Source organism: Pyxicephalus adspersus, chromosome 7 (assembly GCF_032062135.1).
Source record: "Pyxicephalus adspersus chromosome 7, UCB_Pads_2.0, whole genome shotgun sequence".
In the NCBI taxonomy this organism is placed as follows: domain Eukaryota; kingdom Metazoa; phylum Chordata; class Amphibia; order Anura; family Pyxicephalidae; genus Pyxicephalus; species Pyxicephalus adspersus.
Window position 1 is genome coordinate 27,157,004 of NC_092864.1, and position 26,593 is coordinate 27,183,596.

At 41.8% G+C, this 26,593-nt stretch overlaps 1 protein-coding gene across 3 annotated transcripts in view; it reads right to left on the reverse strand.

Moving 5' to 3' along the window:
* Positions 1-26,593, reverse strand: part of PTPN4 (protein tyrosine phosphatase non-receptor type 4) — a 63,405-nt gene continuing 36,812 nt past the window's right edge. For all 3 annotated transcript variants that reach the window (XM_072417935.1, XM_072417933.1, XM_072417934.1), the window contains 14 exons: positions 20,170-20,304; positions 19,128-19,286; positions 16,661-16,814; positions 15,833-15,916; positions 15,618-15,674; positions 15,020-15,176; positions 14,090-14,256; positions 13,399-13,489; positions 12,164-12,225; positions 9,277-9,423; positions 7,708-7,836; positions 6,978-7,126; positions 5,837-5,972; positions 1-4,488 (listed from right to left, as the gene is read on the reverse strand). In XM_072417935.1, coding sequence (XP_072274036.1) covers positions 4,405-4,488; positions 5,837-5,972; positions 6,978-7,126; positions 7,708-7,836; positions 9,277-9,423; positions 12,164-12,225; positions 13,399-13,489; positions 14,090-14,256; positions 15,020-15,176; positions 15,618-15,674; positions 15,833-15,916; positions 16,661-16,814; positions 19,128-19,286; positions 20,170-20,304 — 1,711 coding nt within the window. In that variant the 3' untranslated portion in view covers positions 1-4,404. The remainder of the gene's footprint in view (positions 4,489-5,836; positions 5,973-6,977; positions 7,127-7,707; positions 7,837-9,276; positions 9,424-12,163; positions 12,226-13,398; positions 13,490-14,089; positions 14,257-15,019; positions 15,177-15,617; positions 15,675-15,832; positions 15,917-16,660; positions 16,815-19,127; positions 19,287-20,169; positions 20,305-26,593) is intronic.

The window sequence follows — 26,593 nt, forward strand, 5'->3', positions numbered from 1 at the left end:
TTCTTTATTTGCATTGTTGAAGACTGCAATGATATGGATGGTACCATTGAATGGCAGATCATTGGCATTGCTAGAAATAAATAATAAAAAAATTTTCAAACATTTAAATAATCACCAAAAATAATAAAAAGATCCAAGGAGAGGGCGGTCCAGGCGGATTGAAATTCATCTCTTCTGCACTTTAATATATATATACATATATATATATATTGTCTTTTTATCTTTAATCAGAAGTACATCCACAATTCAATGATTGATCAGAAAGCTGTACATAGAAAAAACTCATCTCATAAAAATTCACATTTTCCTCTGTTCCTGGGATTCCTGAACCAGCAATAAGCAGGGGAGGGGCGGCAGTGAGATGCTCAAGGGAGGGGCAGGAGCAGCAGTGAGATGCTCAGGGGAGGGGATTCAGGACTGAAGTTGTGCGATGGCCGAAAGCAGAGGGCAGGCGGGTATAGAAGAAGACAAAGTGCTGAGACCTGGAGCGCAGCAGTTACAGGTTAGCTTGTCTTATTGAAGCAGAACTCCAAGCAAAACCTTATTTTTGTGTCCCCATAGGAAATGAAGGGCAATCACCTCTGACAGCTGGCACCAGGACAGGAAGTGACAATCCCATGGACAGCAGGGAGAAAAAAATTCCGACACCAAAATCTTACAGAAATTGTACTGGAGATCATATTGATGGGCCTCAGACACTTGGGGGCATTTTATTAGGTAAGACATTTAGGATTTGTGCACCCAGTGCATGTGTGATGTCAGGTGACCAGTGGGCCAGGGCATCCACAACACTGACCGCCAAGGGGTAGGCAAAAGATGCGGGCACTTTAGCAGGGGTGGGGAAGTACAAAAAGTGTGGAGCCTGCAACCTATACTGCCGAAGCAGTTCACAGCACATAGGAAGAGGTTCCTCTGGGACAGCAGTTTCAATTAAACTCACCCCCCCCCCCCCCCCCCAGCTGCACACTCTCACCTATCCTGTCCCCCTACCACCACCTGCAGCAAAAAAAACATCCCATACTTCAATGTATATAGAAGCATGTGACTGAGCGAGATAACACTGGAACTCAGTGATTGGCCTTTTGCTATCATGTGGGAGGAGTCCTCTGATCTCTAGTTGGAGTTTACACAGAACAGAGGACTCCTCCCACATCTGAATATGGGGCATGAAAAGGTGAGTATGTGCAGCTGAGGGGGAGAATTATTTTTTCTATAGCGCAATTATAATACCTTGGCATTCAGAAACTTTCAGGAATGAAGACAATGCAGGCCCCCAACGTCCTAGCCACATTGGCACACTAGTTTGGTAGGTAGCCCCATGATAAAGAAGATCTGTCATACACACAATATAGTAGCAGTTGTGAAGACGGAGCTACAAATTAGTCCATTTATTTCTCACTCCGGGTGGAGCACTGGTGCTGATTTAAGCTCCGCCTGCCAAATGGGCACATTGTACAAAGGTGAATGATCCCCTAAAATCTCTAAAAAGCTGAACCAGTCACCTGGAACTTGCAAATAGAATTAAATATCAAAGTGACGGACCTACCAGGCTGTGAAAAGGAAAACAAGGTAAACACGAGGCTGACTGGACTGGAACAGAGGGCGCAAGGATTAAACAGGCCGTCTGACACCGACATGCTGGACGATCGGTTAGAAAAATATTGCAACAACGACAGACAGGTACGACCAAGCTCAGGAATGATACAGCGATTGTGAAAAATATTGGAGGGCCCAAACATCAAACGGGGCTTGAAATATATTAAACATAAAGGTTTAAAGGCCAACTCCAACCTGAAACCAAAACTGAAGCTTTGTGGGGTTGCTGGCACTTTATATGTCCTAGAAATTTTAGCAAAGAGCCCAGCCCCCCAGAGGAGTTATTGGTGCCAAACAAATGTCACAGTCCATGCAAAGGCAACTGAAGGTGGGGAGTGCAGCACCTATATGGTGTACAAGGAGGGCCAGGGATATAAACTACTGGGGGAAATCCCCGTTGTGGGAGGGGCAGGGACACAAACTACTGGGAGAAAATCTCCCCAAACCAGAATCCAGTCCTGGCAATGGGCATAGTGCTTAAGAAGCTCATTGGCTTTTTGAGCTTGGATCAAAATCACACTACGTCTAATCAGCCCACATTTGGATTGCCAGAAACATATAGTAGGGGTATCACTGGGACTAGTACACCAAGGGTTATTCTGGGAGGTGAACTCCCAACCCCAAAAGAGTTGCAGCATAAAAAGGGGAATTATTCAGCCCTGGTTCCAGTTTACCACATTTACCTAATCTACAAATAAAAGTCCAGCATTTTGCTGGAAATCATCCTGACGATTTATAGAACCTGAAATTCCAGTACAGTGCAGACATCTCCTTCTAGAGAGGTGAATCTGCAGCAGTGGAATTACCCAGAATTTACCCTTAGGTATCAGGTGTCTTAGAGGTGGTCCTAGAAGTAGGGACACCCACAGTAGTAAAAAGGGTATTAAATGCAGGGCAGGACCCAAGGGTTTAGAATCAGAAAAGCATCATCCCCTAAGCTAGAAGAAGTAGAAGTGAAGAGAACATGGGATGAAATCCCAATGGTCTTCAGTGATAGGCCCCACACAGTGTTGATAGTTCTAGACCTGGAACGGTTCACTTTTAACAAGTACCAGAACAGGGCCTAGACCAGGCATGGGCCAAACTACTTTTTGTAGCCAAAGGCTTTTTTATTTGGCCCGTTGAACTCTATCGACTTCAGCAGCTCTGGAGTTCAACGGCCAGGTAAAAAGGACCGCGGCTCTGGCGGGTGGCCCCCCGAGCAGGGTCAGGAGGAGGACCCTGCTGGGCTGATCTGCGATGGGAGAGTGGGCGGGGTTATGCCATCATGACATCACGTTCATGATGGCATAACCCTACCCACTCTCTCAACAGCCCAGCCCCTCTGTCAAACTTTATACCTGACTGAAAAAGTTTGCACACCCCTGGCCTAAACAGTGCCAATATGCAGAACCCATTGACCAAGTGTTACCTTATGGCTGTCTATGTTCCCAGTTCTGATGGGTTTATATATGAAGTGCTTTAGTCAAACTTGACTTTCATCCACATAGCTGAGGCATCAAAGAAGTAATTCAGATCTGATAAAAACCCATTGCTGGGGGTTGGCTATCCTGATCCTGGGCTGATCTACATATAATATGATAGTATTTTATGTCACATTGCACAGCTGGTTCTTCTATGGAAGGACAGAACAAGAAATCAGCTTTGCATTGGCTGTCATTCCAATTTACTGATTCAAAGGGTTGGAGTTGGCCTTTAAATTCTGACGTTCCATTGTAGAAATGATCCCGACCAGAAACCTTAAAGGAGACATGGCTACATACTCTATTGGACGGGTACACTAATGGGACGTGGCGATACTAGGAGATATAACACATCTCCTGTCATCTGTCCATAGACGCCCGGGTGAAATGTATCTGTGACATGGATTAGGCTTGCCACATTGGCTCCCAAAATCCCAAACCCGTCTTATATTATAGGACTGGCCAAAACCGACTGCTAAAACCTCAGTGCTTTATATTTTCCGTGTCAAGAAAGTCATAGACTGCTGGCATCCCTCACAGACTGTGACAAAACCTACTGGCCAGAAGATGATTTTTTTCTCAGCATTGTCTCTGCCATCAGAAGTCTCTGCACATCGTCGCCTGTCTACCATGACCAGACTTCTGTCCATTTCCTGGCCATTTATAGTTAGACTTTAATTGGTTACCCAATATTTACTTCATTCATATGGTACAAGACTCAAACTACAGGAACGTCAACCCACTTACTGCATGTGACAATTAGTGAAATGTATCAACCAAAAGCACCTTATTAAGGAATCCTGCAGGCTCATAAATTTCTCACAATGCAGTAAAATTTCCTTCATTGAGCGGAAGCTCCCGGTACATCCAGCGATCCCATACAGAAGTCCAGCCATACATTGTACAACGCTGATGAACTCTTGTGGGGTAACTGACGTATTGTATTGAAGTCTAGGCAAATTCTTCACAGAAAAGGTGACGGCTTCGTTCCCCGATGACCGCACTTTTCCCAGTGGTGGTGGGACCGTGGCACAAGAAGCAAAGCTACAGAAACAAAAAAACATCATTCAATTTGTTCTGAGCAAAGCGCATCATTGAACTTATCAATTCTTAAAAAAAAAAAAAAAAAAAAAAATAGTCTTCCGAAGCAAAGAGAAATGTTGAGTTTCAGAAATCTATTATTTTCTGTTTGTTTCAACATAAAGTGCAACAGTGCTGAATTATTTCATTGTCCTTCCGGATCGCCTCATCTTGTTCATCACCCCGGGGGCAGAACGAGCAGGCGAGGACTCTTCGATCCCGGCTGAGGGGAACAGGCGTCTTCTTTCTGATGTTTTGTCCTCCATTAATGATGTGATGTTTTTAGAGACGTTACAATTCCTTCTTCGTAGACCTTCAAGATGGCTTCACACACAAAACGGTACTGGCTCTGCCAAAAAGAAGAGGAAAAAGTCTTTTAATGTGATCATTAGGGTCGCATCTGACTTATCCTTGCAGATAAGCTTTGCATCACCATACAAGTCTATAGGCATGCAAAGCCTGCTTAAGGCAAGTCTAATGCAGGTCAGAAAGGGGTCAACTGCAGGTCAGATGCTCCTGTCAATTATTCTAAATGTTACAAACACAAACTATATTGACTTTTAATGGTTAGGAATTTGTGTTCTTAAACTCCAGAATCTGTGGTTGGAGCTTTGCTTTTCATGTTAGCAAATTTACAAGCATTTCATCCAGTGTGCTCTGATAAAGGTGTCAATAAATATCCCTACCTCTCCTGTGTCACTGTGTCTGTCTGTCATTTGCAATATACAGCTATGCGTAATATGTCGGAGCTATATAAATACTGCTTTTTATTAATAACAATAATAATAATAATAATAAATATCACATGACAATTAGCTGTATGTCCGTCCAGAAGTATGTGAACCCCCTCTAAAAGTGAATACTTCATCACTATTAGCCAAGTAGGTACAGTTCTAGACTGGGTGAGAAATTATTATTATTATTATTAAACAGGATTTATATAGCGCCAACATATTACGCAGCGCTGTACATTAAATAGGGATTGCAAATGACAGACTAATACAGACAGTGATACAGGAGGCGAAGACCCTGCCCCGAAGAGCTTACAATCTAGTAGGTGGGGGAATTTCACACACAATAGGATGGGAAATATGCAGTGGTGGGAAGTAGTGATGGTTTCAAATGACAGAAGCCGGGTAGGCAAGTTTGAAAAAATGGGTTTTGAGTGCTCTTTTAAATGAGCAGAAAGTAGGAGCAAGCCGAATAGGACGAGGAAGACCATTCCAGAGAGTTGGGGCAGCTCTAGAGAAGTCTTGAATCCGTGCGTGTGATGAGGTTATGAGTGAGGAAGTCATTGGAGGAGCGGAGAGAGCGGCAGGGGGAGTATTTTTTAACCATGTCAGAAATGTAAGTGGGAAATGTTGCCAAACTCTTATTGCTATTTCTCCAGTAACTGTAGAGATTATCCCTCACTTCCAGTGTAGTCACAAAGACAGAAAGTGAGCAAAATCTCTGCTAGAGGTTTATTGCCAGCTTTGACCTTTATGGAAGATTTCTTGTGCAGTCATCAGGTCGGGCAGTTCAATGAGGTGAAAAGTACACCCTTTCATTATTTTCCATTCCTAACCAAAACAATATTCAATAACCGGATTTGCAGCTGACGGATCAGTAAGTATTGCGGCCTGTACCAGTTAAGAGATCAGCCCTGACTGCACTGGGACCCAGATAAAGGAATTGCTTTTTTTGCAGCAAGTTACCGGAGTCTGAATCATCATGGCCCGCTGGTCTCTCATTGTCCGTACAATATCTAGCGGATACACGGCCTGGTTACACTCCATCAAACACATTGCTGTCTCCATGGTGATAAGAACGCCTGTCCGACCAATCCCGGCACTGCAAGGAGAGAATACGATATGCGGTGAGCATATGTGCTAACAATCATTAATGCAAGAACAGTTTTGATATAACAAAGAAGGAATCTCAGTCAGGCTGGACAGGGAGGAACAAGACATGGGCTGCCATAAATAGAACACCTGACAATATCTCTGGACTTCAATCCTATATACTTTATATTATTCTATACCAATGTGAATTGGAATCACCCGCAATCCCCTTTATATGCCTGATAATGTCCTTGAACCACCAATCTATTCTTTATATATTTAAAAAATATATAAAGAAAAGGACTTAAGTCCTGGGACCTTTTGCTGCCACCACCTTCAACCAATAATATGGATTGTCTTTGGCAAGCAAAATATATCTGGTCTTGCCATTGAAGGTATTATTAATCTAATGGGGGAGATTTAGGGATTTTGTAAAAACTGTTTGGGCTTAAAAAGAGTTACATATAAACCACAAGCAGCCTGATGTATGAGATCAGTGCCATGCAGGAATCCATCTGGCCAGTAGGTGGCAGTACTCAATGTCAGAGAACCTTTCATTCCCTGGCAACTTTAAATTATCTGATTGGCTGCTTTTGCTACCTGGACATCAGTGCTCCAATTACACAATCCCATCATAATATTATCATCATTATTCAGTATTTATAAAGCATCAACATATCATGCAGTGCAAAGTCCATAGTCATGTCACTGTTCTTCAAAGGAGCTCACAATCTAATGTCCCTACCATAGCTATCTGACATTACCACAGTCTAAGGTCAATTTAGGGGGAAGCCAATTAACCTAACTGCATGTTTTTAGAATGTGGGAGGAAACCGGAGTACCCGGAGGAAACCCACACAAAAACAGGGAGAACATGCAAACTCCATGCAGATAGTGACCTGGCTGAGATTAGAACCTGGGACCTAGAGCTGCAAAGGCCAGAGTGCTAACCTCATCTGAGGAGTTCAGTGGGTCCCCGTCAAGCGTACTTATTTCTGGTTTACAAATACAATACCTGCAGTGAACCACCACTGGTTCGTCATGGTTGGCCCTCTTCTGCCGCACAAGGCACACAAAATCCAGAAAGTCGCTGGAATCATCTGGGACTCCGTGGTCTGGCCAGGCTGTGTACTGGATCTGTGTTAGAGGCCGGTTCTCATTTTTCTGGATAAGGGAAACACAGAAAAATTAAATATTAACGTGTGTAATACTACAATGACATCAATAGCAAAGTATATTACCTTCAATTAATGAAGAATGTTTGGAGTTTTAGTGATCCCTTTAATAACTAAAATTAGCCAGTAAAGGTAGAAGTCTTTAGAACTCTTTATACAATTCTGAAAATGGTTCTGAACCAAATCAACCTATATGCAGAAGTATAATAAGATGCAATGAAACACACTCAATAAAAAACAGTAATTGTTATTGCTAAAGAGTTATCTATATAGAAACCTCAATGACACTCCTAAGCCTAAATAATTACTAATTAATAGCAATCTTTGATTTTAATAATAACTTCTGCACTGCAGCAGGAAGTAAGGAAATATGACAAATTCAGCAATCATACATGAATATAAGAATGGCAGGAATTTACTGTGTTGGTTCTCACAATCTTGCCCAAGGATTTGCTAGCTGTACTTTAAAGTAGGGCTTCAGCATTAAATGTTGACGACACAATATTAAAGCAACACGAAAGCTTTAATTTGTATTACGCAGGGCAGATGATCTTTAAAGAACGAACTCACCTCCAAGTTTGTCAGCGTCATCTCTCGGAAAACGTACGCTGGGTTTCCTACTTCCGAAAGGCAGGTAATTTGGAAATTGCCGAATTCCGAGCTCCCTATAGGCTCCGGCCAGTACTGGTGGCACTTTACCTGAAATGGAATGTGTGAATATAATGTAAAAGGGGGACTTAAAGAGGAACTAAACCCAAAAGTGCCTAAAACAAAAAACAATACACTTACCTTCAATCCCGTCGGGCAGTCCGATCCATCCGGAGGTCTCTTCCGTTGGCTCCTGCGTCACCTGTTTGTGACCCAGGCGCGGCCACCTTTGTCTCTTTTTCCTGTTCTTCTTCCTACGTCACCCGACCCAGGCGCAAGATCGGGTAATGTAGGCTGGAAAAAAACAACTTACCGATCTCACTGCACATGTGTGAGATCAGCAATTTTTTTTTCACCCCCCAAAAAAATTGTGCTCCTTCTGCGCAACCTCCCCCCCCAAAAACAGAATTTTTACTTAACATAAAAAGGCTGCCTAGCCCCCTTTAGGCAGTGCGGGAGAATTTATGGTCCACAATATGAAGTGGGGCCTGGACAGAGAAAGATCAAAATGTGGGAAAAGAGCAATGAAAGTGAACCTATGTCTATGACATGTGTCTGTGGGAATAAGGGCTCATTTATGCGGTCGGGTACACATGTTGGATGAGAAGACCTGGCTGACCATCAGTATAGTTGAGGTCAGGGGTGTGTGCAGGACACAAGTTCCTCCACTGGTGACACCTTGTATGGAGTGGGCTTTGTACATAGGCACAGGTATGCTGCTGCAGAAAAGGGTCTACAACAAACTGTGACCACAGAGTTGGAAGAGGACAATTGCCTTTTTTTTATGCTGTGGTATTAACTGTACCCTCCACTGGAAACACCTGAACTCATTGGTCCAAAGACCTAGGCATATACAGTACTCAGCACTCTAAGGTATGGAAGAACATGTCTCTCATTGTCTCCATGGCCAATCGTCAGGCTTCAGTGCTGTCACATGAGCTAGGAAAAGAGCCCACTAAGCCCTGTGCATACGTTGATTTCAGCTGTGCCCTCCACAGAACTTTCAGGAAACTGTGGTGGCAGAACAGGGCAGCAAGGGAGTGCAAGGAAGGTATGTACATTGGACTAAAAATTTGCAGAGCATGTGCAAAGTATAAATTAAGTAGTGGTTTAACAAAACTGGTAGATTTTATTAGGTATTCAAAGCAAAGTGGCAGAAAATCAACTTGATGCGTTTTGAACTATGGTGTGAAACGCGTTAGGCTGATCTTCTTACACTGTTGTTGGTATGTGCAATGGACACTTAATAAAACTTAATAAAACCTTGGGTGTTTTTGTCTACAGACCCCTATTTATTTTGAACTGCATTATATTTCAGACCAGGCATGGTTGTTGTCTTGCATGTGGATGTGGACCTGGGTTATCTGGGGGCAGCAACAACCATTTATTTGTGTTAATGAGCACTGCACATATTTGTTTTAGAATTAGTAAGAATGAACACAACACAAATGCACTGTGTGTGTTTAAAACAAATAAAAACTTTTAACCTACCCTTCCACGCTCCACCTGTGTGGTCAGCATCACCACCATAGATGAGCCCTGCTCCCACGTCATCTGCCAGAAGTCTGGACAAGTGTTGGGCAGGGGTCCCTGGCATGCAATGTAGCGGTTTATTATGCTGGAAGAAGGGATTTCCATCTGTGGATAAAAAAAAGCAGAGTGTATGATATATCCTTTGGTAAAAGAAATGCATCAACTGCACACACCTCCTGGTCATCCCTAGGACTTTCTGGTTACACTCACTATCATATCTCTAACATGATTCTGCACCAGGTAGCAAATACACTGTTCTGACCTTCTGATTTCCTTCCTTAATATACCCACCACCAGGATATCACACCCTCCAACATGACTATCTATAGGGGAGAAAATACTCAGCTCCGGACCCTCTCTTTACCCTTAGGATTACACTCACACACTGGGCTTTCACACCTTTCAACATGACCCTCCAGCAAGTAGCCAATACACTGTTCTGACCTTCTTATTATACCCAACACCAGGATATCACTCCCTCCAACATGACCCTTCATATGGGAGAAAATAGCGTGCCCCTGGCCTTCTTTCTTCATAATTACAGTTGTTTGGAAGCAGCTTATCCCCTCCAATATGGAGACACTCATGCTGGATAGTCTGTCTGTGTGATTGGTGTTTCTTGAGAAAAGTGAGGAGCTCAACTTACTACTGATCAGAGTGGGGAGGCTATAAATCACTTGGCAGAACATGTGTTGTGGGAAAGCATGTTTATATAAAAGCTGAGAATCCTATTTCCAGCACAGCTGCCAAACTCCTCCCGGCCTGAGGTCACCGACACTGTGAGAAAAGGTGGAAGATGGCAAAGCTACACTGAAGTGCTGGGCCTTTTATTATTACACAGTATTTATATAGCACCAACATATAACACAGCGCATTTTTAGGGAGAAGCCAATCAACCTTTGGAATGTGGGAGGAAAGTGGAGTACCCAGAGGAAACCCACGCAAACACGGAGAGAACCTGTAAACTCCATGCAGATAGTCCTGGCCAAGATTTGAACCTGAGACCTAGGGCTGCAAAGGCCAGAGTGCTAACCACTGAGCCACTGTGCTGCCTAATGTTCCTGTATTTCATTAATCTGACCCCTGTGGAGAACCTAAGCTAGATGTCATTGATTGTCTTATACCTAAATCTAGAATAAACTGTGTCCCTCTGACCAGATAAGGTTTGCTTTAGGTAAAATTATATACTACATTTTTCTGTCTTTCAAAGATTTTTGGTTCTTTTATTTGTCCAACAACTGCAAGGCACATTGTTGGAAAAATGCAGTGATAAGATGGTCCTGACAGTCACATTTAGACTTAATGGCTTCCTGTTCCTTGCTGTCCACGCTAATCACAGAAGGCAAATTAGTGCTAGCGTGGTCAGGCTGGGTGCCTTATATTTTACAGAAACAGTATGCAGTGCTGACACTGAGTCTCTCTAGTCCTGTAATCATCCTGTGACAGGGGCTCCTAGGTGACGGCAATAGCTGGTTCCTTCAGATTTAACCAGCAGGAGAGCAACCAGTCTACCTGCTGTCATGTGATGGTTGGGTGCAACTTATTTTTAAGATAGTTAGCAGTCTTTCTGAAACTTTGCAGTGGTGAAAAAGATTTTAAGCAGCACACAAAATGTGATTGTCTGCTTGTTAGATGCAAACTTGACATCAGCTTTAAGACCTATCACGTCTACAAAGCAAGAATTGATCTTCACATCTCACACACCATGTGTGGGTGTTTTATATATTTAGTGGGGTTTTATCTGCACCTCACTTCTCTGAGAAAATGTTAACTTTAAGATTATTAAGAAGGAGTTGATAGACTGAAATTAAAACTACTCTTGCACTGCACTGTGTCTCAACCACATTGCATACAACTATGCAGCTGCCCAGGATGAAGATTTCAATTTGCATAACTCCTCCAAACAGCTGCTTGTCTCAGGGGTGAAGTCCTATTGATAGTACAGATTTAAGGTCCTGCACTCTGTATGCCTCCACCCTGTATGATTACATACAGTATTTTCCTTTCCTCCATTTTTTGCATGTAATAGCCTCCTGGTTCTTCTAGAAGTGTCTAATTACTGTCTGTGATGTCCCAGCTCTTCTGGCTCTTTTCTCATTATGTAACCTTTATTGTAGCTATCTGGGAGAAGCAAGGTTAAATACTATAGAGGGCCACTTAAATAAAAGCCACTGAATCTGCTGAAATCACACGCATGCGGGCCCCAGCAGAAGTATCAGGATTTTTGAATTTCTTCACAAGGGAAGCTTTTACAGGTACAGACAATTGAAAATCCAGCTATCGATAATCCCTATCCTTCAGTTTCCCGGAATAAATTGCAAATCGAATTTTCAATACCGGGACTGCAGTACACTGTTTAGCCACTAATGGTTTCATGGTGCTGTTCTGCAGAAACAGCTGTTAGGTCTTGCTTCTAGACTAAACACACTTTGAGACGTCCCTGCTGCCTGCTCCCTGGAACTGTGCTAGATGTCCGCCGGTGCTGCGAGAGGAAGGCTGGCCTGTGTGTTGAGGTAAGTATATAAAAAAAAATAATTCATAATTTTCCAATATACAGCACTTCTCCGGTCCAGAGGGTGCCAGATTTTTGATTGTCAACCTGTACATGAGTTATAGAAGAATTTTCATCCCCGGGGCATTATTAGGCGGCATTGGAGGACAGGTCAGCGGAAAAATGTGATAGAATATCACCATTGCAATGTACACCAGAGGAAGCTAAGCAGTCTTGTTGGATAACGCTTTAACACCTCTGACATTTCCAAACTGTGCAGAGCCACGGAATAGGTTATCACCATTTCCAGAGAAGTGGCCGTTCCCTAGGAAGATTATTAGCAGCGGTACTCACATTAATGTAATTTGCATTGATGTAATCATCCCCGCTATGTAATATAACTCGCGTAGCATCATCTGCAGAGAGAACAGAAGGTGGAGGACAGTCAGGCAAAGATTACTGGTGGTGGGTGTTCATATTCTGTGCACAGAGAAGTGTAAAATATTTATATGGTCTGAGTTCAGCACAGGAGGGGAGACCAGAACACGAAACAGACATCAGTCAGAAACTAAAGAGAAGGCAAAGCTAATCATTAATAGATGAAAGAATTCTGTGGACAAACACAGAATTCTGAACGCAGCCATCAAAATCAGGGCTGCTTTGCAGTTCACGCATGTTCCTGTTATTCTTCCTGGCCCCCAGCCAGTGAAAGAATTAAAAGTAAATGAGCCTAGTTTATTCATTGGGTTACAGATGAACGCCAGCTTCAGCCTTGCATGGTTGTACTGACTCCTTTGTACTAGAAACGGCCAACTCTGATTTCGCTGGACACTGGGAGCTGCTCATAATGACCACTAGAAGCTGCAGAAACTCAGAAAGAGCTTGCCTCATTTCTTGGCTGACGGACATTCAGCACAATCTTGCTAACTCCTCTACCTGGGATAATCCCCCACAAAATAAAAAATCAATTACTTGGGAGAATGGGAGAAATTGGATAGAAAACTAAAGAGAAAAGTAATTTTAAAGGAAAATGTGAAGGATGGGTGGACAAAAGGGGGCATTCAGGAAGGATGAACAGAGGAAAGAGGAATGACAGATGGAGAGACATGGGAATGGGTGATAGACAGAGGCTGAACAGAGGACAAGTTATGCAATTGGCTGAATGTATATCAGAGAGTGGTTGTGGTTATCAGGTTCTGCATGATTTATTCAATCGGTAAGTAATATAGGAAAGTTTGAGGGGCAAGGTTTGTCTATTTTGTTGAGAAAAAGAAAAAAAAAGGAGGTCCTGATTCTTCTTTACAGATAAAATTCTAGTGTTTATCACTAGAGGGGTCACAAGCAGGAGGTACTGATTCACCTATATAGATATAATTGTGGGGTCACCAGCAGGAGAAAGAAGTTTTAATTTTCCTATTGTGTAACCTGTGGCACTTCAGCTGATGTAGATGTAAAAATCCCTGTGTGTGCTGCTATCTCTGACCAGTACCACATGATTGGACCTGTAGTCCCAGAACAAAGAGAGCCGCCGCTTTTCTGTCAAACACTAGCAGCAGTGTCTCAGTATCAGACAATCCATTGTTACTTACAAGGCGAAATGTCTCTGTATCGATTCTTACAGATGTTCTGAGGTAATTTGGCACAAGACATGGTCATTCCGGGCTTCTTCCTGTATAGTTGCTGAAAATAACAAAAACAAGAAAATTGGCAACAGTAAGAAGTATCTTCATACATCAAATTTCATCTATATATCACAGTGAAAATCTGACCGATTTCTGCATGATCCAAAAACCTGCAGCACTGTGCGGGGTAACAAACACATCACTAGGACAAATGTAATGGGCTTAAAGCATATCTTTACCCCTAAATATGAAATATATTACAGCTTAAAAGCCAGCAGATGAGACAGATATCTGGACACATTGTAAATTATAAAAGGAAGCACAAACAAAGGCCACTGTAGTTATCAGCGGGAGGGATTTCTGGCTGAATCAACAAATAGATATTTGCCCTTACAGAACAAAAGGGGGCAAATAAATACATTCATTGTCAGGATTTACATATTTCAAGAAAACCTTGTACAGTATGGAATGCATTGGAGACTTTTTTCCAAATAAACCAATCTGCAGTTTCAGATTCTAAATAGTTTGTAAGAAGGGAAGTAATTGAGGACTGAGGGTTATTGAAGTGTGTGTGTGGGAGGGTGTTCTAGGCCCCAATCAATCAAACTCATAACTGAAATTTATAGATTAAGAGAAACCCCGTGAGTGTGGGCATTACATCGAACTGTGCCAGGACCGTCCCATTGAGCAGACCATCAGCCAGCTGCATCATCGACTCCCTCAGGGCATCGTCCTCGGAGTGAATGCTGTCTATGGGTGTCTTCTCCGGGATGTATTGGAAGTCCGGCTCATTTTCTATCCTCTCTTCCACAATGTCATATACCGCTGAGGACAAAGAGATATGATCAAAAATATATTTGAAAACATTAAAAAATACAGGTCTTTGTAATGCAAATTGTATTCCAATGTTCCTGGACTGCTTTGTCCATCCAGAAACAAATACAAATCAAATATTCATCCATGTAAATGTTTTTTTTTTCAATTACCTTTCTTAAAATTTTGAATACTGCAGTATTTTTAACATGACCTGCAGATCAGATTGATGGAATTGGCCAGATTTATCAGTTTGGAATTCCCTGAACTGGAACATCTTTATGCAGTGAGTGGACCCCTTTACAGCACACATTACTGATTTGTATACTTTTCTAGGCATAGAAGAATATGCAGTTCAGGGCATAATGTAATGAGAAAGCCACCTGACAGCCCAGAAGGTAAATATACCGGTCCACGTTCCATCACTACTGCCTTGCTCCAGGAGTCCACCATGTTTAAGCTCTGGCATAAAAGCATAAATTAATAGATTAAATCAATGCCCCACAATCTGACACAGGGTGAGGGAGAGCCTACTGCCAGCTACAGGCTTTGCAAAAGAAGCTTTATGTTATTTTCCAGCCATAAAAGAAAACAAAAAGAAGCAGTGAGGTTGGCGCACGTTTCAGCACCCCAGGTTAAACGGTATAATTTCTGAGGAAGGTAGAGTTCGGCTTTATTATATTTTTAGGATTTACAACACAGAAATGTATGTCTGTTGGAATGAAAAGCTATGAAACCCCAGTGGATGTGTTGATTGCCCGACACTTGAACTCACCGTTCGGCCGTACCAGCAGGACGAGCTCTCCCGAATGCCTCTCGCAACTCGCCTTGATAAACATGACAACCTGGTCATGTGTATGCTCAGAAATGTCACGCCCATTAATCAGTACAACCTGATCTCCTTCATTAAGACGTGGGACACATAGATCTGCCTGTATGAGGGGAAAGATGGGACAAACATAAGATGGATGAAGTCCAAGTCTACACATTTGCTCCTCAGATAATAAAAGAGCATTCATAACACAGACTTGTATGGCCCAATTTATTAACGCTTTTTGAGGTTGGAGAGGATACACTTTCATCAGTAAAGCTGTGAGATCCAGAAAACCTGGAATGGATTTCTTCAAAATCATTTACTATTTGCTAGCAAATGTTGTGAATCCTGGGCCAGATCCATACCAGGTTTGCTGGATCACCCAGCTTCACTGATGAAAGTGTATCCTATCCAGCTCTTGAAGAACTTTATTAAATCAGGCCCAAAGGCAGCAGATCTGAGAATGTAGCCAGTCAGTTCACTAGAACTCCACTAGATTATTGTGGTGGAGAGTCTACTGTGTGTGCACAAATGTTGTGAGCAACAATGTTGCACTTACCGAAGTGCCTGGGGCCACCCGGGACACAATAACAGGCATCTTCTGATCATATCCACCCTTCAATAAAAACAGAACAGAGTAAGTAAATGTGTTCAACAAAGACATGGAAGCATTGAAAGAATAGAGTTTATCTTTAAACAGTTTGCAAATATTTAATCCTGCAAATACTTGTCCTGCCACATCAATCTTCAGAAAACTTAATCATTATTCCTTACCTTCACATTGAACCCGAAGCGTCCATTCTCATCCGGTCTCATTTTAATCAGCACAAGATTGTCATGGGGAACAAGACCATTGGGCTAAAGAACACACAGACAAGCAGTATTATTAACTGGACCAATAATTCATGGATTTGTATCAAGACACAGGTGTGTCTCATTTTATAGTAAAGATCCTTTCTCCTCTCTTTATAAAGACTGCACTGATTAAGGACTCTTCTTTACAACTCTCCTCTCCTGAATACTCTGCTCTGCTAGAGGACTCTGCTCCTTCCTCTATAAACTCTCCTGGAGGGCTCTGCTTCTTCCTCAATAACTTTCCTCTCCTGAATGACTCTGCCGTCTGGAGGACTCTGCTCTTCACTCTATAACTCTCCTCTATAAAGACTGCACTGCTGAAGGACTCTTCTTTCTCTAACTCTCATCTCCTGAAATACTCTCCGCTCCTGGAGGACTCTGCTCCTTCCTCTAGAAGGCTCCTCTCCTAAATTACTCTGCCCTGCTGGAGGGCTCTGCTCCTTCCTCTATAACTCTTCTCTGCTGAAAAACTCTGCCCTGCTGGAGGACTCCTTCCCCTCTTCTCCTTAAATCTTTATAATGCAGCGCATTGTTGAAATAGTGATAGAATTCAGAGCTGCATATTGTTACCATTCCGCTTATCTCTATTTTCCACTCTCTGATATTGTGGTATATTTAGCACCTCTCAGTTTTATATGTGGGTGGCTGCACTTCCTCTGGCACACACAATGGGGAAGTTGCAGCGGGATGTGGGAAGAGTAGAGGAAAGCCCTGTAGGGAAATGAAAAGAGAAGTTGAAGAACTCACCGTGTTCTTTTCTGGAGACCACAGAGGGCCGTAGGTCTCACCGACGTGGTTGTCCAGTTCCGGCTGGGAGTGGTAGATTTGGGTCAGACTGTTCTTTTTTGATTGTTTTGGTGGCAGTGCGGGTGGGGGAGCCTCCAGAGAATTGTCCTGTGACCTGTGTGGGGAAAATGTTAAAAACAAAACTTGCAGAATTATGTTAAGGCATGAAACCTAGAAACCCAGATGACAACCCAGGGCTGTGAAACCAATTTATATAAAGAATTCATTTAATGTATAAAAACAACACAAAGTGAAACTGGGTATAAAATACAAATATACATATGTTGCAGATTGCTACTAAAATAAACACAGCTGCTAGAAATTCCTCTAGATTAATAAATAATTACATAGGAGAGAATGTGTTCATGACCATACACACTTTGTGAATGCAAAACTCACTTGAAGCTCGGCAATGCATGTAAGAAAGGGGCCTGAAAAACTAAAAAATGTCTAAGAGAGGATTTACCATATTTTAATGTCATCTTGTCTTATATTTTGCTGTGCAATTGGAAATCAGCAATGTCACACTGATAATAAAATCATATTGTTCTTTAATAATTAATATTTTTAGTGACCTCAGTGACCAACAAAGGAAGTGAAATCTCTAGGATGAGGAACAGATAGCAATAAAAACTGACAAGTGATCAAATTCATCCCCTCACATTATATAATAATCACAATTAGGAGATTTTAATGATTATAATTCTAGGCGGAGTTATAAATTTAAAATTAGGAGTTATATATTTTATGTAACATTTTAATCATTACGTTTTCTATGTTATCATATTGCTAAAAATTATGCTTCTCAGCAGGTGGTGACTTGGCATTACTCTGTAATGCATTTCTTGGAGCAAAGTCTGCGTTCTTTAAAGTGTTTTTGTGTTCATGTGATTGCCCTGTTCACAATCAACTTCTCCTAACAAACGATTATCTCACCATTTACCTTTTGCTATTGCTGGTGTATTTATAAAGCAGTAAACCGACTGATTTATAAGGGACTAAGAAGATTTCCACATTGATAATAGGGTTCTCAGCAGGAAACACTAGTGTATTAATCCTCCCCTAAACACCCTGACTGCTACTTTTAAAGCAATTGCCTGTTTAGAAAGGAACTAACGTGAAATGTAATAGAACTAAGTAGTTGGCATATGCTACTTTCAAATATTGCAAATCAGTAGCTTCATATAAAGCGGAACTAAATTTGAAATAAAAACAATAAAAATAAAAAAATAAAAAAAATCACACTTACCTTAACTTTCACTGATCTCTTGATCCCTCCAGCGCCGTTCTGAAATCCTCCTTCATCTCAGTGCAGGGATAGCGTCTGGTGCTGCCATTTGCAATGCGCAGGCGCAAAATCAGGCGACGAAGCCTACTGAAAATGGGGAAAAGAGAAAGCAGATCTCACTGCGCATGCATAGGATCTGCACTTTTTCTTTCCCATTGCAGGAAAAAACCTCTTCTGCGCATGCACGTGATAGAGAAGAAGGAGCAGCTCAAAGCCTCCTGGGATAGAGGACGTAAGTATCCCAGGTGGTTCTGCACTCTCATTCAGTCTTTACCCCCCCACAGTGGTAAAGACAGATGGGAAGGCGCGTCCCTCTTTTAAAAAAAACAAAAAAAAACAAAGTAAAGTTACCTTAAGTTTTAGGGTAAACTTTATTAGGCTGAGAAAAGCAGAAATTACTGCTGTACAACATGAAATTCCTTTTTTCTTTTTTTAAATGTATGTATGTATGTATGTTATAAACGTGGCAACGAGATTTGAAGAAATGGCAAAGAATTGGGAAGCGTCCCTAACATTCCTTCATATTCCATATGCCATAGAAACCCACCTTCCTGTCTGCATAACAGGCTTAGACTGGGTAGCATGAAGGGCTGGAGGGTATGCATGTGCATGGGACTTCATTCTCAGCATTCAGGGGTGCCAAGATTGTGCGCTGAGCTGAGCATACACAGATCAGTGTACAATCGACAAAATATTGCAAAGAAGCAGGCAAGTTTGTTTTATTGCAACAAGATATAAATCTTGTTCAGAAAATCAAATGTGTGCAGTGATACTGTCTAAAACTTTCCCTTTGCATTAATTGCTGCTCTCTGTACTTGTGCAGACAGCCTGTCATGTGAGCAACTAATGGGAACCTGAAACAGCTCTGCACAACACAATGATATCAGCATAGCTGGGCTTGCAAAGGCATTTGCTGCCTACAAATTAGATGTAAATACTTTGCCGTCATTGGGGAATATCTTAAAATGTGTTTTTTTAGCTCAGGGTAGCTTTAAGCTACTTGGAGAGGGCAGATGTAGTGAAACACTTCAAATGATACATTTAGAGGCAAAAAAAGAAGCAAATAAGTTATATTTAATAGAATGGTTTCTTTTTGCTAACAGAGGCCTTGCCAGTAAAAGAGAGAAATGTGCAACTTACTGGGGAGAGTCCAGGATGATGCTGTTGGCCTGAGTGGAGGACGGTGATCTGTGATTTGTAAAGATTTTGCCAGGAGACACGTGAACTACATGATCCACCAGGTGCCCAACAGAGGATGGGCGCAGACGGGTCCCCTCCTGGTTGAATGTTGCATTCCGGCTACAACAGAGTATGGCAAGGTTAGACTCGCGTGTGAGGAATAAATTCAGAGTTATACATTTATAGGCACTCTTACAAATCATCATCTGTGTATTCAGCTTGCTCCCACTTTCTACTCATTTAAAAGACCCCTTAAAACCCAACGCTTCAACCTCACCTACGCGTTTTCTTTTGTCTCTTAAACCCTCACTACTTAGCACCATTCCATATCCCCTTTCTTTTGTGTGATACTTCCCCTACCTCAAATTGTAAGCAAGGTCCTCTCCTCATCCTGTGTCACTGTCTGTATCTCTCATTTGTGTCCTGTGTCACTGTCTGTATTCATCTGTCATTTGCAACCCCTATTTAATGTACAGCGCTGTGTAATATGTTGCCACTATATAAATACAGTTTATTATTAATAATAACAACAACAATTTGCCAGCAATATATAATGTAGACACTGGAGTTCCTAAAGGTAACTTTAGGTTATTTTTTTTTTTATATATATATTTGCCCTAAATATATGCTTGTGGCTTATTATGTTAACCATTCCATGAAAAATCTCTTTGAAAATAATACAAACATATTTTAGGTTCAGTAAAGCAATCCTCTCTAATCTTGCTTTGGTTTGTTTTATTAAGAAGCTACAATATCCGATATGCCCCCTATTCTCACTGGTATCCAGTAAAGAAACACTGTGTGTGAGAGCACAACCCCTGCAATATCATATTGGTAGAGGAAAGGTGAGAGAGTGACTGAAGGTGACTGAATATGTTTTCCTACCCAAATTATCCTAAACAAGAAGGATGTGCAGTACAATCTCTGCTTTTTAAGAGGAGGCCAAATATCATAAAGAAACATGACAGCCCATATGTTTACACATGTGTATGTTCACACTCACTGATTGGGCGTCCCTGGCGGAGATCTGGACGGCAAGCTCTGTGTCTCCAGTCTGTCATTAGACAACGAATTTCTGCTTGTTACTTCCCAATCCATGTCGCTGACCAGTTTCCGTGTCAGAGGTTTACTAGGAGATCTGATAGCAACAAAAAAATGTTATAGTAACAAAACTCCATCAATGCACAAAACAATAAACTATTCACAAAAGCTCTAATGACTCCCCCCACACTATTCTACATTTATATAGCTCTGACATATACAACAGTGCTTTACAGAGAACACTGAGCCAGTCCCATCAGTCTCTGTAGAGAGGAGCTGATACTCTAATGTCCTTCCACAGTCACACACTATAATTATACATTGATATAGCTCTGAAATATACTGCAATGTAGCACACAATATTACTCCTTAAAAAATAATTTTAGAATTCAACACATATGTGTGATCAATTCCATCCTCACTGACATATAGGTGTTGATCCTTCATGGTCTATGGGCTCTTACACCAGACACGCCATACTATTGACCTTTTATACTTTCCTAATAAAATCTTCAGTATTCTCGCCAAATATTTTTTTAAGCTGGGTGGGAAGAAGCTATAGTCAGGTGGTGATCGCTGCATTATGCATTGTGACCCTGTGTATTGTGGTTACTGAAAAGTGCTGGGTGGTGCGCCCAGCTAAAAGGGCCTAGGGAGAACACTAATCTTTGCAAATGTGACACCATTGTTAAGCCCCTATGTCCTAGATTTCCAACACAGGATATTGTGCTACACAGAGGTGGTAACTGTCTACACGATCATCCTGCTGCTGTTTTTCCTCAAATCTGACAAACTTTGCTGGTAGACAAAGACTCAGCTTAAACCTTTAAGGCCCCAGTGCGGCCCCTTATGTGCCGATCTCCATAATATTCTATGGTCACCTAGTCATCTATGAAACAGAAACAACAGAGGAAGCGATGCAGCATAGGCTGTCTTCCACTAAAATAGCCCCCAAATTTCCCCTGGTGTAACCACATTGTCGTTATCAGGATTTTGCTGCGCATGAGTTTGTGTGTCAGCGTCCCCCCCTCCTCCCACACAAAATTTTTACACTTTCTAATTTTTTCTCATCAAACAGAGATTTCATGAAAGACTTGCTGAGCTCTATAACCCGGCTTCTTACAGGGCAATGAAGATGGACATTTGTCTCTTCGATTGTAACCTCTTCGGGGCTGGGTCCTCTTCTCCTCGTGTCACTGTCTGTACCTGTCTGTCATTTGCAACCCCTATTTAATGTACAGTGCTGCGTAATATGTTGGGGCTACATAAATCCTGAATAATAATAAATAATAATAATAATCATCCTCCATATCTTTTAGTCTTTTCTCTTCCTATAGCAGTTGCCTGGTGTTAATAACTTAATGGTTATGTATGAAATGGTTCTCCTTTCCTTAAACCAGGGGTCAGCAATTTTTTGGCTACTAGGCCATTTTAGGAGGTCAAGAAGGCACACTAGGCTGGACTCTCTCGAGTCCTGCGCTGATTGCTCCGCCCCCCACCAGGAACGCCCCTGAAATGAAGCCCCCCCCTTACCCCGGCGGCAGAAGTGTTAACGCCGGCCGCGGAAAGAGGCATAACAAGGAGGCTCAAGAGCCGCAGGTTGCCGACCCCCGCCGGCCAGGATTAGGCTGCATCAACCAGGGGGGCGTTGCAGGTTATAACAAAAATAAAAACAGAATAGTAGGGTTTGTTGAAAATATATATATAATTATATACGTTATTTAAATGTACAGCACTGTGTAATATGTTGGGGCTATATTAATCCTGTTTAATAATAATACATATATAAATACATGTGCAAAAGTATCATCCCGATCAAACAATGATACTTTTGTGTGATAATTGTAGTAGCCAATCCACTCACAAGGAGCGGCAAGGCCAAGCTATAAATTTACATGGCTCTTTAATAGATTTTGTCCAAGATCCCTATAGAGGGGTAGACAATATGGTTGCATCCTTTTAATATAGTGTGTATAATCACCATGCATTCAGTATGGCCTGCAAAGAAGTTCAATTCATTTGAGGTTATTACACAAGTCTGAAAAGTCCTGCACAGCCCCCGGATCACTGCACTGTAAATAGCTAATGCAATAAATTGGACTTTGGTAAGAATTATAATTTGCTGCCAACATTTTCAATAAGTAAATTTAATAGTATAATCCAATAGCAGTATTCTTCCCAGACATGTATTTAAGCTAGGTGGGAAGAAGTTGTAGGTGGGTGATGGCCCATGTATTGCGACCCAACTTTTCAGTAACCACCTAAAAACAGCCTAGTGGTTAGTGAAAAGTACTGGGTGGTGCCCCCTGCTAAAAGAGGCTGGGGAGAACACTATAATAGGAACTTAAGTGTTACCACACAGCAAAGAGCACTAAAAAATCCAACAAACATGGTCAGATACGCCTCCTATCTGGTCAAATGCACACCTCTTCTCCACAGTCCAAGTCTATGTGAGGACACATGTGAAGGGGGGGGGGGGGCAAATGCTTATCTATATCAGTAAACAATTCATTAAAAATATTCCTATTAAGATTGTAGTACAAGACTAAAAGAGTAGGGAAATTGGGTTTTAAAGAGACCTTGTCAGGTCAATTATGAATCAACAGTTCAGGTGAAATAATTCTCTCTCTGGCAGTCTGCTTCTCAATTTTTCTATTCATTCAAAAGCTGCAGCCTTTGCAAGTCTCTTCAGCATTCAGCAGATACCTGTGTCCCCTGCGGTGAGCTGGGGTCACGGGTATCTTTCCTTCGTTCCAACGCTGCAGCCTCTGCAGGTCTCTTCGGCATTAGCAGATACCGTTGTTCCCAGTGCAAGTTGATGCCTTCCTCTAACTCCCTAGGTCACTGCTGTATTTATTCAGGGGACAGAGGATAAAACTGTATTCTGGTGTGAGCTGGGCACATGGGCATCTTACCTTCAATCCAATGCTGCAGCCTCTGCATACCTCCTTAGCATTCAGCAGATACCAGTGTTTCCCAGGGCAAGTTGATGCCATCCTCTGACTCCCTATGTCACTGCTGTAATGATTAGGGGTCAGAGGATAAAACTACATTCTCTAATATAGGCAACCAAAGCAGGAAATGTCAGAGGAATGACAGAGGTTGCAGCACTGGAGGAGAGAGAAGTAGAAGACATAGCTGCTGGCTTCACTGGAAATATTTCCCTTTCCTTTCCATACCAAGGCGTTTTATCAACCCAATGCAAACATCAAAAACCGGGTATCATTCATCTGTTCCTGTAGCCTGCAATAAATCAGCCACAGGCCTTTGTTTTTTGATGGAGTAAACCAGTTATTACGGTAATTGTTACATACATACATCAAGCAGGACACAAATCACACGAACAAGCCCCCCACCAGATGATGGATTGGTGTTTGGCAATGACAGCGAGTCCCCTGAATCGAGCAGGGGGGGGTGGTGATATGGCAGGCGGTGCTCCGCTCCTCTCCAAGACTCACCTGACAGGATGGAAGGGAGCTGAAAACGGCAATCGTGCTCCATGACGGGCCCGGCGTTTAGCACCGCTCGCTAATATTAGGTTTTTGTGACTCTAATAAACAGTTCAGAAAGCCAGGGAACCGCCCACTTGTGCCTTTTCTTCTGAGTTTCCTGTTGAGCCCTGCGTGCAGCTCTGAAGCTTACCACAAAGCTGAAAAACCATTTTGCAGCAAATTTAACCCTCACGGTGCTGGCAACCACAGAGCGGCACACACAAATCTTATGTGTGAAATCTAAAATATAATAATTGATGCTTTATGTCAATAGTTTGTTTTCTGATTCTCCCATGACATTTATATATACCTAATCTGTAATTTCTCCATATCCTGTAACAGAATGACAGCACTGCGGTGAAATTGCACAGCAGCGTTGTCATCCAGGGTAGTCTCAAGTGGATCTATTGGGCCTGATTTATTAAAGAACATGCTGTCAAAGAAGCTCTCCATGCAGGTAAAACAAGCCATCCTTACAATATTAGGAGTGGCAAAATCTAGTTTGGTACATCATGAGAAAGAAACAAAGCACTGGTGATCTCAGCAACACTAAAAGACCGGGACATCCACGGAAGACAACAGTGGTGGATGAGCCCTGAATAATTTCCATGGTGAAGAGAAACCCCTTCACAACAGCCAACCAAGGGAATAACACTCTCCAGGACGTAGGCGTATCGATATCCAAGCCTACCATAAAGAGAAGACTGCATGAAAGTAAATACAGAGGGTGCACTGCAAGGTGCAAGCCACTCATAAGCCTCAAGAATAGAAAGGCTAAATTGGAAAAACATTCTTTGGACAGATGAAACCAAGATCGACCTTTACCAGAATGATGGCAAGAAAAAAGTATGGAGAAGGCGCGGAACAGCTTATGATCCAAAGCATACCACATCATTTGTAAAACATGGCAGAGGCAGTGTGATGGCTTGGGCGTGCATGGCTGCCAGTGGCACTGGGACACTAGTGTATATCCATGATGTGACACAGGACAGAAGCAGCCGAATGAATTCTGAGGTGTTCAGAGACATACTGTCTGCTCAAATCCAGCTGCAGTCACATTGATTGGGAGGCGTTTCATACTACAGATGGACAATGACTCAAAACATACAGCAAAAGCAACCCAGGAGTTTATTAAAGCAAAGAAGTGGAATATTCTTGAATTGCCAAGTCAGTCACCTGATCTGAACCCAACTTGTTGAAGACTAAACTTCTTACAGAAAGGCCCACAAACAAACAGCAACTGAAAGCCGCTGCAGTAAAGACCTGGCAGAGCGTTAAAAAGGAGGAAACCCAGCATCTGGTGATGTCCATGAGTTCAAGACTACAGGCTGTCATTGCCAGCAAAGTATTAGAAATGAACATTTTATTTTCAGCTTTTTAATTTGTCCAATTACTTTTGAGCTCCTGAAATGAACTGATTATGTTAAAAAAAAAGTTTAGTTCCTCACATTTTTTTGCAATCTTTTTGTTCAACCTACTAAATAAAGCTAAAAGTCTGCAGTTCAACTGCATCTGAGTCGTTTCATTTAAAATTACTTGTGGTAATGTACAGAATCAAAATTAGAAAAAAGTTGTCTTTGTACAAATATTTATGGACCTAACTGTATTTGCTCAAGCTTTTTAAAGAAATTAAACCGAAAGGCTTTGCACAGATTTTACATTGATGTACTTGTAAAATATTTAACTGATTTCAATTTTTAGAGACCAACAAATTAAAGCCCAGCTACAGCTAACACTTTTTAAGCAGTAACAAAAGGTTTGAACCATAGTATAGGGCTACGTACACACGTTAGATTTTTGTCATTGGAAGGGATCTTTTATCTTTTCTGATGGAACTACAAATGACTGATGGTGAATTGCAATACAAACACAAAAGTCAATGAAGAAAAGCAGTGGGGTGCCGCTCGCACACGCTGCTCCACAGATCAGAATAGAGCTGTGTGTACAGCGCTCGTTCGTTATCTGTCACTCCTCTGTCATCAGGAAAGTTTGTTTGCATGGACAAATATTGAATGGGCAGCATAGTTGGCTGAGAGGTTAGCACTTTCACCACATTCCAAAAACATGCAGTTAGGTTAATTTGGTTCTTACCAAAATTGAGCTTAGACTGTGTAATGATATATGACTATTGTAGGGACATTAGATTGTGAGCCCCTTTGAGGGACAGTTAGTGATTTGACTATGGGCTTTGTACAGCTCTGCGTAAGATGTTGGTGCTATATAAATACGGTGTAGTAATAATAATAATAACAATTGTAAGCAACCCCCATCAGTGGTAAATGGTTGGCTCCAATCCCTACAAATGCAACTTTGGCCAGACCGCTTGGTCCGGATGTGGAGTTTGAAAAAATATAAAGCCACCTGGAATAAAAAGGAATTTATATACCAAATATTCTTAGGCATTTACCCCGTGCAGTTAAAAGAATACAATATTTTACACCACATTAGGCTTTTCACACATTTGGTAGCTAGTTAAAGAGTCATTGGACCCACAAATTATCCTTCAATGTCTGCTGCATTTATTGGAGTTTATGCATTTAGAGCATTTATCTAACGGCTTCTTCTGTCTTTCACTGCAATTTAGATCTGGGGATTATCCCTTCATCACTGCACCTATCGATTTGGCTTTGCATTCACTTTAATGAGAAGTGAGGCAATTTCAGTGTATCTATTACTGTATACTTCCTAATGTTGGCACTCCAAAGAGGAGCCCTAATTTTTCGATGGTGCCTAGTTGGTTTCACAAATATCTGTAAAATGCAAGCAACACGGCCTTCTGTTTCTTTTACTTTTAGAAATGAGTGAACTATCCCATCCCTGGCAATGAAAATGTTAGTTGTGGCATTGTAGTTTATATATCTCACAAGAGTAGGAATGACAGAAAAAAGGAACATT